The sequence below is a fragment of the Antrostomus carolinensis genome, unplaced genomic scaffold (genome assembly GCF_000700745.2).
Source record: "Antrostomus carolinensis isolate BGI_N321 unplaced genomic scaffold, ASM70074v2 scaffold3784, whole genome shotgun sequence".
NCBI classification, from domain to species: Eukaryota; Metazoa; Chordata; class Aves; order Caprimulgiformes; family Caprimulgidae; genus Antrostomus; species Antrostomus carolinensis.
This window is the reverse complement of record NW_010311237.1, coordinates 50,848-64,336: the sequence shown is the minus strand read 5'-3', so window position 1 is coordinate 64,336 and position 13,489 is coordinate 50,848. Positions and strand designations below refer to the sequence as shown.

Here is a 13,489-nt window from a genome sequence, read left to right as displayed (position 1 = left end):
GGAATGGGAATACCAGAGGTGGAAGCACCATCCCAACTGGCTTGAACAGGAAAGGCTTTGAAAGTATCTTCTGTGAGCAGGGTCTGCTCTGGTCTCCAGAGGAGATCCTAGCACCTCAGTGAAGCCTGGGATAGTTTTTTTGCCATTGATTTCTATGGCCAGGGTTGCAGTGCTTGTGCTGTCTCATCAAAGACCTCAGATTGGGCTCCCAAACCTGGCTGTGCTCCAGGGCTAAGCCTCTCAAAGCCAGCTCATGACTTTTGCTGCTGCAATTCCAGAGCAGACAAGAGCAGCTTTCATGGAAACAATCCCACGGGGTAACACAAGAAAATGGAAACCACCTCCTTCAGCTCCCTTCCTGCAATCAAGCCATGGATGGGTGGAACACTCACATGTGCCAGGGCCCCCATCAACATCTCCAAGTCACAGGGAGCTCATGGGTTGCCCGTTATAGCTGGAGGGCTCTTCACTGAACTGCAGAGCTCGCTGAATAGGGGCAAACCAGCAGCCTTTCTTGGGCAAGCTGCTCCTGGGGTGGGGGATCATACAGCACAAATGGAACTGCACTCGCTCACTTTCACAGGTCTAGTATTTTTTATACAAAATTGGGTTTGCTACCACATCAATCTGTCAGACTTTTGCACTTTACCAGGGCATGAAGCAACGGTTTCCCCCAACGGCACATAACCAAAAGAGTGATTCAGAGCCACTCATTGATCTGTTCAATGATTTAAAAGCAGTTTATAGCTATTACGGTTGCATGAAACCACCTGTTTCCTCTGAATAATAATAATAAAAAAAGCTCATGAGAAAACAGTGACAAAAAAAGGTTCTGCTTTACAATTTTTCACTCTGAAACTTTGTATCTGAAAGACAGAGCAGAGCTTGAAGTATTAAAAAAAAAAAAAAAAATCAAAGTTTACAGGTTGTGCCATTCCAACACTGCTGCTGCCACTTTCATTATTATTATTATTATTATTATTATTATTATTATTATTACTTAAGGATTGAAAACCTCAACATTTCCTAAAAACATTCCAGGTATCTTGCAGACAACCTCAGCTATCCAGTCAGCTCTCAAAGCATCCAGGATCCGCTGCCTGTCCCCAGTGAAAGGGAGAGATGCAAGAGGTAAAAGCTTTACATATATTTCAACACTTTTTTTTTTCCCTTCTCCTTGAGAGCATGATGAAGTCTCTGGCTTTTCAATTTTCTCATCCTTTCTAGCTCCCAAAGCAAGAGCACACGAGCCAAATCAAATCTGCATGCAGAGTGATAGAGCTTAGTCTCCCACAAGGAAAGGATTTTAATAGCTTTTCCATCAGACCATTGTCCCTATACACTTGCATTGCACCAAAACCACTTTTTTACAGCTAATGGTACATTTTACTTGGCGCCTTCTATATCCTACCAGGTGAAAAATCTGTGAAAGAAGGTATGAATTTATATAAGATATACCCTGTGTTAACTTACATTCTTTGTTAGTTGTTTCTATTTTACACTCTTCTCACCAATGCTACATTAATGTCAGTTCCCTTATAGTCAATCTTGCCAAATGAGAAGCTGTGTGTCTGCTAACAGGATGAAAATTACTAAGTCATGACAAGTTTAACCAGTTATATTTTTAACTTATTTTGTCATCTAAGGAAGTCTTAAATGATGCAGTGTGCGTGCCAAAAGGAGGAAGTAGTAAATTTACTTTATTCTCACATTAGATTTCCATTAGATTTACAGCTAACTCTTCACATCTCAGTCTAGAATTTAACACCAGATCTGGGTCTTCTCCCAGGACGGGGTGGGGGCGGGGGGAACAAAAAAAAAAACCCAAATAAAAATAAATTTTAAAAAAAGCAAAAGGGAAATATAAACTATTGCAGGATTCTCTTAATTATTATTTGTTATGATAATTTGCTACCACCCAGTCCTAGTCTTACAGTATTACACACACTCACATATCACAGAGTAAAATACATTCAGTGCCTTAAAACCTAGACGTAAATGGAGATTAGAAACAGCTTGAACAACGAAATGACAATAAAATAATTCAATTTGATACTGTATTAAAAGCATGCAAAAGTCATTCATTATTAAATATTTTTCAGGTTTTCAGAGAGAAGATAAATTTTCACAAATCATTTCAATAAGGACTTTATTTACAAGAAACTGCTTGTATTATATATGAGAAATCATGAACACTGATAGGTGCCACTTAGGCAGAAAAAGTGGTCAATACCTTGCTAATAAAGACCGACTGGAAGATTCTCTGGTGAATTTTTCTCTGAAACACTGAAGTTGTTCCTTTATGTTCTTGCTGGAATTTCAGAGAAACCTCTCTGGCGCAGTAACATTCAGTTTTTGTTTAAGAATCAATCAGTTAATTACGTTCTCTGCAGCCTTTAAAAATATCCCCTTCTGAAAAATATGATTTTAATGCTGTGTAATTCACACGCAGCAATACAAATTTTAACACCAGATGAACACAAATGACACTTTATACTGGGAGCCAGACAGAGTACACCAAGGGAAGAAACAAACCCTCAAAATTATGTTGCACATATTCCGAAGATTTGACTGCTTCACTGTTTTGAGGATAGCTTTCAAAAGCATGCTTAGTTTCAAAGATGACCCTTTTTTCAAAGCCAAAATGACAACTGAAAGCAAGCACAATGGCCATAAACATCTCATGGGAGAAGAGGCTACGGAAAATCATGACACATCAAAGTGGAGAAGCAGAAGCTAACTTGCCTAATGCATCCAAACCATAAGAACATCTTACATGAAGTCAGGAAACAATCTTAAACACAGGCCATTCGGTCAAAGACATTGTGGGCAAGTGTAAAGCAATATGAACTCACAGAACTTTCTAAAAGTTCTATGAGCTTTCTAAAATCTCTGGAGGAACACAGGTAGTGCAGGACAACATGCAGATTCCAGGTACAAATCACTAAACATCCCCTCAAATAACCAGGACTCAAGGGGAATCAATAAATAAAATTAAAGAAACCCAGAATTGCCTGGATTGGAAAAGACCTTTAAGATCATCGAGTCCAACCATTAACCCCACACTGACAAGTTCTGGACTAAACCACGTCCCCCAGCACTATGTCTACACAACTCAAATACCTCCAGATACACAACAGACGGGAAGCCTATGACCAGGGATGTAACTTCTGACCACCAGCACAACCACACCATCCGTAACTATACCATTGCCTACAGAAATCATAGAACAGAATCAAAGAATCACAGAATGGTCTGGGTTGGAAGGGATCTTAAAGCTCATCTAGTTCCAACCCCCCTGCCAGCAGCAGGGACACCTTCCACTAGACCAGTTTGCTCAAAGCCTCATCCAGCCTGGCCTTGAACACTTCCAGGGAGGAGCAGCCACAGCTTCTCTGGGCAACCTGTTCCAGTGTCTCACCACCCTCACAGTGAAGAACTTCTTCCTAATATCTAATCTAAACCTCCCCTCTTCCCGTTTAGAGCCATTTCCCCTTGTTCTGTCATTAACTGCCCTTATAAAACATTGGTGGGCACGTGGGGGTGAGGGTAACGGCACAAGGTATGTGCCTTTCCTCAATTGTTTCTGGACCTCAGGAGTTCGAGATTAATTCAGTTCCATGACTGAAGTTATGTAGTTGGGGACAATGGGAGACAAGACATTTTCTGCCAAGAAAGCTCTATGCCTGCAACCTATTACTCCCACATTTCTTCAAACATATTGTCAGGCACTTTCGGTATGAATTAGGGCACTGGATTAGCATTACGTGTTGCCATCCAAACCAAACCAAACACAGCAACTGTAAGAGTCTCCCAGGAGACCCAAGTCTGTTCTGACTACGAGGAGGTTATAGGTTTGGAACATACCCAGAAGCCACAGCCGGCAAAATTAATTGTTTTCTTTTTAGCCTAGAGAAGAGTTTTCTGTTGGAAGTTGCCTTCAACGTTTCCCAATTAAGTGCCTTGCTCATTCCTTCCTAAGTGTAGCAAAATGAAAGGGTGATAATTTTAGGTACTCCCCAGTTTGGACAGGATAAACCAACCGTGTACATGTGCATGTCTGAGATTACCACACAAACTGATATTCCTCCATGTGTTATAAACAGGAAAACCACCAAGACAAACAAGCTGTTCCCTATTGTAATTTTCTGCAGCAACACTCTAGCATTAAGCGTATTCCTCTTAAGTGTAAATTTGTCCCAAAGAAGTACTAATAAAACTTTTACGGCTCAATTTGCCATCATGTGTTTAGTTTATATCGCTCTGTACAAAAAAATAAGCTTAGGAAGTTTCTAAAACAGTAGCGTTGCCTTCTTTGTTGCTTCTTCCCACCTGAGAAAACAAGCTCTTTGGTTAACCAGGAGTGCCAGAAAAAGCAAAAATATTCCTATCCATCATTACCTGTCTTTTGAAATGACTTTTTCTAGCACAAAGCACAGCACCTCTTTTATCTCTGTTTAGCCATTCACTTCCTAAAATTGCCATCACTGGGAAACGCAGTGAATCCTCTCAGGCCACATGAATGTCACTCCAAACTGTGAGCTCTGGTATCCTCCTCCCTAGAAGAGTCATGCTCCATCCAGGCCTAAATCTGCCCTCCTGGGTCTCTAAAAGGTTTAATCTGCAAATGAAATCTCTTCTTGAGGAACTACAGTATCAGACAAAAACACAACAGTGGGCAGACAGTAAAGCATATGCCTGCTACTCAATGTCTAAGAGCAGCCATGAAGCATCGCGCTTCGTTAAGACTTTATATGCAATAAAAAAAAGCAACTCTTAACTCTGTTAAAATGTAAGAAATACGTATTTTTGAAAGACTACTTGGAGAAGAAAGAAAAAAAAAAAAGGTATTTCTTCCCTATTACAGAATATATCAAAGGGATAATTTCATCAAGGGGCTCAAGATCTGGGTCCCTTTAGGGTTTATCAGGGACAAACACAGTTGAAAAAAGGCAGGTAAAAAAGACATACAAAGCAGGCAAAGCAGAATTTCAGCAGCCACTGTGCTGCAAGTCTACTGACTGAGCCTCATCCAATATTATATTTATTTCATTTGGGGAGCATAAAATCTCTCTAGTTGGATTCATGAATGTGATTAACCAGGCACTTTGACAGCAGCTCCACCAGAGCAACCAAGTTTCTGTCTGGGCCATAAACAGAGTACTTGGCCTTTCTCACACACTCTGGCAAAAGTCAAAGAACAGCAGCAAACTAAAGTAAAACCTTACTAAAATTTGATGTGGAATGCATGTTTTTTGTTTTGTTGTTTTTATAATGCACAAGCTTCACAGAGAGCAGAAAACACTCAAAGACACTCTCCAGCCAGAAAGGAGGAGAAATTTGCCAGCCAGTTATATCATCCATCAGTGTGGGGAGAATAAAAGTGGTTTCTTTAAAAACCTGGGAAGATGAGTAGGAGAGAGCATCTGGGTTAAACCTCTGCCTTCAGCTCACAACCTCTCTCTGGCCTGAGGACACAAGACCTTTTGGGCTACCAAAAAGTCCTACTAGCTATGCTGCCCCGTGCAGCAAAGCACCAAAATGTTTTAACAGCACAATATTTGCCACAATTTGCTCTCCTATGTAGCTGCACTACTGGCTCTGGCAGATCTTACAGCACTTAACTGCCCACAGGATGGATCCCCTCTGGAAGGATCTTAATGCCAGGCATATTTGGCAGCTTCATTTTGGCCACATTACGCAGGACAGTTTCAAACTTGAGTATAAGCTCACACTTGAAAGACAATCTTACTTGCTCTTGGTGAACCTTGCAAAAACCTTTGGAAAAGCCAAAGACAACTCCATGGTCATTAACACTGTTTAAATCTTGATACAGTTAACGCTCAGCTCAAAGATGTCAGTCTTCCCACCAACTCCTAATACTCTTTCTGGTACACCTAAATCCTTGTACTTAAAGAAGCAATGAAAAGGAACCCAGAGTTATGCAGCTAACAACTCTTCTCTTGCCCATATGAGCTACTCAGGAAAAAATGCAGCTTCTCTTCTCCCTGGCTTATTTTTCAAGGTGAGACATCAGCTCTACACAGTGCCAGCTAGAATGTATCCGAAAGGAGAGAGCTGATCATTTTACAACAGAATAAGGCAACAGAAAACACTGTATTTATTTTTCTAAGATTGTATTTATTTTGCTCTGCTGGAGGGGAGGTAGGTTGTGCTAATAGATTATAAGTACACTTTGAAAACAGAATTGTTCCGGAAAGTATGCTTCTGTAAATAAACCTCTGCACTTTGTGATGACCCAACCTATCCCACAGCCCTTTAAGACTGAACACATGCTATGACTACATCTGGCTCAGCCTGACAGTTTCTCCAGCTGGCTCAGCAAAAGGGGAAGGAAAAAAAAAAGAAATATACAAAATAACAAAAAGGAACAAACCCAAAGATATCAACTCTGCTCTTGGTCTTCACACTGAATCTCACTGCAATCATCATTCCTGGCAAAACTACACAGCAGCTTTTGTCTTTCTTGCAGCGACGATAAACTTCCTGCTGCAGGCTGGAACAGGTCAGCGCTCCCTTTGTCTGCCCAGTGGTCCAAACCCTGTGAAATTCTAGATAACCATGACTCAGTTTTCATAGCTGTTGCTGCTGTGAAAGCAGTGTCTGGTTCAAGTGTTATACCTTGACTTGCTCTGATTTCTCTCCCAGGGAGAGGTGAGCAGCACTAGATGGGTCACTACCAAGAGGAGCTGCGCTCGCTGAGGGACCAGTTTTCACCTCTTCCTCCTCAAAGCAGTGGTTATCATCCACGTCCAATACACAATCCATCACTTGCAGCACCAGCATCCCAGGAAAGGCCTCTCCAAATGTGAGCAACCAGGCTCAGCCTGGAGCCACTGAGCCTCATTTGAGTGCTTCAGCAGCAAGCTCTGCTGATAAACACCCCCTCCAAAAGGCTCCGTGTTGCCAGTATGGAAGAAACCAGCCCCATTAAAAGAAAACAAAACCAAAAGAAGAATAAACCAAAACTTCAAAATAAACTCATGAGTGTCTCTGGCTGTCCCTCTGCATTCTGTAACACCATTAGCCAGACCTTAACACAGAGATGCTAATTCACAGGCAAACAAGTTTCAGAATCAAGTTCATCTTGCAAATGATCAGAATTATACCAACTCTACATCACATGTGATGGTGAAACTGAATGCTTTGCTACCAAGGCTGTAGAAGAAGGAATAGATTACTATGGCTTAAGAATAAAAGACTTCAATACACATATCATCCTCCCCAGAGGAGATCAAATAGCTACAGAGGGAGAAACAATCACAACCACAGGCAGTGACTAAAACGGGTGAGCACTAGGGATGAAGTTGTGTGAGATCACCAGCCCAGAGTACCTCTAGAGACTCGAGGTGACAGTGATGCATGGCAGACAAAGTGCAGAAATATAATTATAAAAAGGCAAAATTTGGCTACAGAATTCAGTAGTGAATAAAACACAGCTGTACAATTTCTGCTGGAAAGGTAGCATTTTATTACAAACCTGCCTGTACAAACACAGCATGAGCTGCTCACCCACACGCCACTGAGAGAAGCCTTTGGTACCATCGCTCCTCTGTTGCTTCTCATTTCCATCCTCTCCACGAGCTACAACCGGATCCAATAAGAATAAATACAATGAGCAACATGAGACTGCTTAAACCAACCAGACAGTCACCAAGATAAAGATCTCTGGAAAATATAAATGCTGTGTCTGGTTTAATCATGTGCCAGGATTGCTGGTGGTGTTTGAAGCTACTAGAACGTTCATTCTGCACACAGACAGCAGTGACTGGTAGCAACAGGCAGCCCAGATGGCTGGCCCATGGTGGGGTAAGAAACCAGATGGTGCTGCTTTAATAAATACAGGAATCGTACAAGGGGCTTTCACCATCATCACTGTTACACCTTTGTGATAAAATCAAGGCAGACAAGATTTGGCCCTGCATAAATCTGCAGGCACAATGTGCTTGGCTGTCTGGGTCAAATTCTCTTGCCCTATCCACAAGCAAATATATCCTAAATATTAGGGGAGCCCACATAAGCAGGAAACACCTAGGGCAGCTACTGGAAACGGGAAATAATGTTTCCTCAGAGCTGATGCCCTGATCACAGCATGTCTTAAACACACAGCTCGAGTCTTCCAAGCACCATCAAACAAGTGCAGTTCCCAAGAGAAAACTTTACATTTTCACTGCAGACCCTGATATTAAGATTAAGGAGACATTTGTAAAGCCTCCAAACCCATTTATTTTCTTCATCTTTTCTGTTTCTACCTGCTTCTGCACCTCTGTTCCTTCTCCTCTTAGTACCACATTCCATTTTCTCAGGTTTATGTTTGCTGGTCCTTCTACCAAAAAACAAACCCATTTTAAAAAAAAAAAGTTGTTAATCAGATTTAAAACTTTTGCTTCATTTTCCTTCAGCAAAACTGACAGAATGTTATCATATAAAGTATTTATCTCCTACTCCTAGTTTTACCACCGTTGAAGGAAACTGGCAGCACCATCATCCCCGGGTGGCCGGAGAAGGAACTCGGAGCACCTCCTAAGAGACAATGGGGATCAGCTACACATCGATGTCAGAAAGCCAGCGATGCTCCTGAACTTCTCAATTGATGGCCACTTGCACCAGCTGTCCATTTTCTACTGAACATATCAGTCAAAACTCCAAAGGTTGTTTAAATGAAAACAAATGCAACTTTTGCAGATGACACCTGTGAGGCTGCGAGTATTGGAATTACTGTCTAGGTACAATAAAGAATTAAAGTTTCTTAATGAGAAATCACCAAACAGGTTCCAATAGAGAGAGGGGAAAAAAGAAAGAAAAAGAATCAGAAAATTGCATCTCTCCTGTACTTTCTCAGACCCACTCCAAAACCAAACAAAGCATTTAAAAGTCCCAAAGCATTTCAGTTTCATTCTCTGTTCTTAACCAGAAAAAAAAAAAAAAGCTTTCTCATGAATTACCATAATTCTAGAAACTTGAACTTTAATTCAGTAGCCTGCCTTGTACAAGATCAAGATCTGAGCTACACATATCCTACAAACCTTCTGAGATCCACTTATCTCACAGTTATGAGGAAAGATAAGACTTTAAGACTGAAATTCATCAGCAGCAATAAAAACAGTAGCTCCTGTCCTAAGAGGAGACCACAAACAGGAAAGGAGTCAAGCTCAAAACATTGAGACTTATCAATTGCAAAACAATTTAATGATTATCTCTGTCAGTTTATTTGCAGCCTGCAACTCTCTCAGTGCTCAGTTTCATTGGGATCTCTTGAGACCAAATCTGTCAAAAGAAATCACAGCAAGCTTGTATAGGTCTGGTTTTTCCAATTTTCTCAGTCTTTCTGTTTTATGCCTCCAACACGCTCGAACTATGTGTTGGTAAGACAATGTCACCCAGCAAGGCCTGGCACAGGCTTTCATTTAACTAACATGACCTACCAAGCTCTGCTGTGTGCCGTTTGGACTAGACACCTTGTTTACCTAGTAGGGTTTGTCAAGCTAGCACATGAGGTCACTCACAAGTCCAAACAGCTTCTCTATCCTAGATCACAGGCAGTCCAGAAGTGACATCCTCATGTTACCATATACACCTATTTGTCACCAGGGATTCAAAGGAAACAATAACAAAATGAACAGATTAAGGATGCAACTGCAAACAACCCAATTTGCCACGGAGGTGAAGTCAGTAAAATAAAACAAAGGACGAAAGTCTAACTGAAATACTTCATATATTTCAAGCCCACATCTTTTATCACCTCTTCCATCACAAAACTAGTCAATCAAGGAGATTTCCGGTTGGAGTTTGGGAAGTTTTCTTGTTTTTCAGGGTTTTTGTTTTTCTTTTACTAGCTGTTACTTAAGGGTAGCAGCAAAAGATCATGATCCCATTTCCACTCCTCCAGAGTCTGCAGGGCTCTCTTTGATCTTTCTAATGTCATGTAGCCTCGTGGATCATATCACCTTTCCCATGAAAGCACAGGGATTATCTTTCTCCACTACTCCACATTCTCCCTTACATGAACAAACACTTCCTGCTATTCTTCCAACTGGGAAAAATAGCTGCTTATATCATATAGAAAGCCAGTAGCCTTGTTAACCAGCTGGTTTGCTTTAAGCTGTTGGTATTGTTTCTCTTGCCTAGAAAAGTCAAGTTTCCCAGGAATTCTCCAGAAAAAAAACAGTTCTTACCTGTGCATTCCCAACATGAGCTAGAAATGCTACAATAAAATAGCTTCCTGGGCATATGAAGCCCTTTAACTAATTCTGTGCAGTACCCAAAAACTACAACAGGACTAATGTGAAAGAAAACATTACTGGGTTAAGATAGAAAGGGACATGCTCCTTTTCACCTGAACTCAATACATCAAAGCCTAACCAGATGTGTTCATTTGAGAAAGACCAGAATGAGTAAACTCCCAGCCACATTTTCTAAGTAACGGTAATCTCATATGTCCACATTTTATTTAATGAGTTTTTCCACAACAGAAAGTAAAGGTTGTTCCAGAAACCAAAAAAATAAAACACTGAAGATATCTAGTCTGTTCCCAGAGATCCACACAACTTAGCAGGACATAATTTCCTCCTTGGTGGTCCCTTTATTTATTTTATTTTCTCTCAGCAGCCATGCACAAAATGTTGATAAAGTCAAAGGATTAATTTTATCTCCTGTTCTCACAGTTTTTAGGTACAAAGAAGCTTCCTGGAAAAGTTTATACATTTAGGGATGTCTGGACCTGTTGGATTCTCAAAACAAGACAGTGCCAAGTGACATCCAATGAATTTAGGTCATATTATGGGAAGATGTCCTTCAGTAAGGAGGATATGAAACTCAGCCACACAACCCTCTAGACTGGTGATACAGATTAGAGCTTGTAAGACACACATGGTTTAAAAGATAAATCTCCTTCCTATATAATTTTCAAATCCATTCTACACATTTCTCAGCTGAAAGGAAAACTACTGTGCTTACTTTGCAAACAGAATGGCACCTGGGTGACACTTCTTCAGCAACAGCTGCCAAGTGAAGATAACTACAGTCCTAGCAGACCCTGGATGAAGAGTTTGTCACAGGAAGAACAAGACCCTCTCTACATCCCAGCATGTCTGAAAAGTGTTTTCTATATCCCTAGGACCATGACAAATGTGAAGTTAAGTCATCTCATTGCTATTTTCAAGCTCAGGTGAAATCCAAGGTGCTCTTCAAACCCAAGAGCCCAATTCCTTCAGGACAGACCCCACGTTATCCTGCCATTCCCATGCAGACTGCATCACCAGCCCCTTGTAAAATCAGACCTTACACAAAACTAAACCTGTTGCTCCTGCCAAAACAAAACTTTGCCTCCTTATTTTGAGTATAATGAACATAGCAACGAACCAAGCCAAAAGAAGAAAGAAATTCCCCACAAATGCGCTTGATCAAAAGTAAATAAAACACATATTCCTGCCACCAGGTCTTGAAGACCCAAAGGTGCTCAAGACCAACAAATCATGCCAAGCAAGACGTTCTGAGCTTCCACCCAAAAAACTTTATCCACCTGTCAGGAAAACAAAGAACATCTGACACCACGGAGCACCACTTTAGTTGGTTGAGTATTTTAAATAACAGAGTGGAATTGCAGTGAGGCCAACATAAGTTAGGACAGGAATGAACTGACCTTGACATAAGCTAGGTAATGCTCACACTTTTCCTGCATGTAGGACAGTTGTAACTTCTCTGTGATCTGCCCCACTGTCTCTCCAGAAGTCACAAAGTAAACTCTGGGTTGCTGGCTCTTTTCCTTCTTTGCCACATCAGCAGTCAAGTTATAATTCAAACCTGTTTTAAAAAGGAAGAAGAAGAAAACAAAGGATGTCAGTGAACAATAGTTATTTTTTAGCCACCTATCAATGGATCCTGTTGCCCCCAGGACATGTGTGCTTGAAGCAAGGTCAACCCTTGCAGGCCCTCAATCAATCACTATGTTTCCTGTGGCTGCACAAAACCAAATCCAATTACTGACGTATTCCCAGATTTTGTGTCGCTACGTTCCCCAGCCCATCCTTTCCCATAGGAAATGATGTGTAAAAATACATGTATACTTACTAACAAAGAAACAAGAGATGCTTAAACTACGTTGCTAACAGAAAAAGCAAAAAAAACCCAAACAACATAAGCAACAACAGCAGCCTCAAGCTTTGTTTTCCTCCTAGAATAGCACAAACCACACGAATGTCAACCAGGATGTGGTGTTTCCTGACAATTAGTCATATTGATTTGCAGTCACCTTAGAATTTAGACCTTAACTAGAGGTTGCCACCTCGCACTCAGTATCCCCCTCTTAGATGTTACTCCTCCCTGGCAGTTTATAGAAGACATACCCAGAGACTAATGAGCTGTATCTCTGTAAATCCTGTTTCCTGCTGTTCTCCAGGATAGGTAGCTTAACACAATCAGTTGGGTTTGTAACTGGAAGTATCTGTGCCCAAAAGAAAACTTAGTTGTTACCTGAAGTAATCGTACAGTGATTGAATAATCCAAGCTGACTGTACCTTTTTTTTTTTTTTTTCTGGTAAACACAACAACAACTGGAACAATGAAACTGCAACAGAAGTGTGAACGCTTGTTCTGCTGCTGTCTACAGATGAGGGAAACACTGGCTGTGAGGTCCTTTCACTCGTCACAGACCACGGCCTGTATTGGTTTCAACTGTTATCAAGACAACAATGGGAATACCAGGAGATTGGCTCACTATAAATAGCTTAATTAGTTGATAATCTTCATAAACGACAGCCAGCACCAGCTCCTGCCTTGATTCATTATGTACGTAGAGCGCTTGCCAAATTATGGCTTTGGCTTTTATTTATAAGTCCTAAATGATTGATGCCAGATAATATGCTTCTCATAAATGTAAACTATTTTTAAGCCAGAATTTTATAAACAATCAATGTGAATGTAACACATTCCTGGACTGAGGTCTTCTATACCAAACTTCAGCAAGGGGTCTTTGCTGAGTTTTGTTGTGTTTTTATTTGGTTTTGTGGTGCCGCGTCTTTTTTAAATCAATGAAAATCCTCATCTCTCTAAATTAACACTGCTGTCAATGCTATCACTTCCAATCATTCCTCCACTAAAATTTCACTACTTTGAAGAATTTATTTAATGACGCTGTTAAACTTGGTGCAAAATTCTCTGTGAACATTCATAATTCACATAATTCAAACCATCCTCGCTTCCATTTGCAGTGACTTGCATTCTGATTAAAAGCTTGGTCAGAATTCCACACAAAGCAACCAGAGACATACCCTAGGTAGTAAGAAAAGCCACAGCTGAGGAATCAGCCTAACTACCATCGCAGGGCTCCACCTGAACTTCTTTTGCTTGCTTTTGGCAGAATCACTTGCTTAGAAGGATAATACCTTGAAAGTGTTTCAAACTCTGGCAAGCTTAGCACTGAAAACTCCCACTGAAGTGGTGTTTGCTCAGTCTCACTAAAGAGCACCAC

At 40.8% G+C, this 13,489-nt stretch overlaps 1 protein-coding gene across 1 annotated transcript in view; it reads right to left on the bottom strand.

The window, feature by feature from the left end:
* Positions 1 to 11,662: 11,662 nt before the first annotated feature.
* The window catches only part of LOC104523921 (integrin alpha-9), a gene marked incomplete at its 3' end in the record, with an annotated part of 44,429 nt that continues 42,602 nt past the window's right edge, over positions 11,663 to 13,489 (bottom strand). Inside the window, exon 14 of the mRNA XM_010166650.2 lies at positions 11,663 to 11,823. Within this exon, the coding sequence (XP_010164952.2) occupies positions 11,663 to 11,823 (161 nt within the window). The remainder of the gene's footprint in view (positions 11,824 to 13,489) is intronic.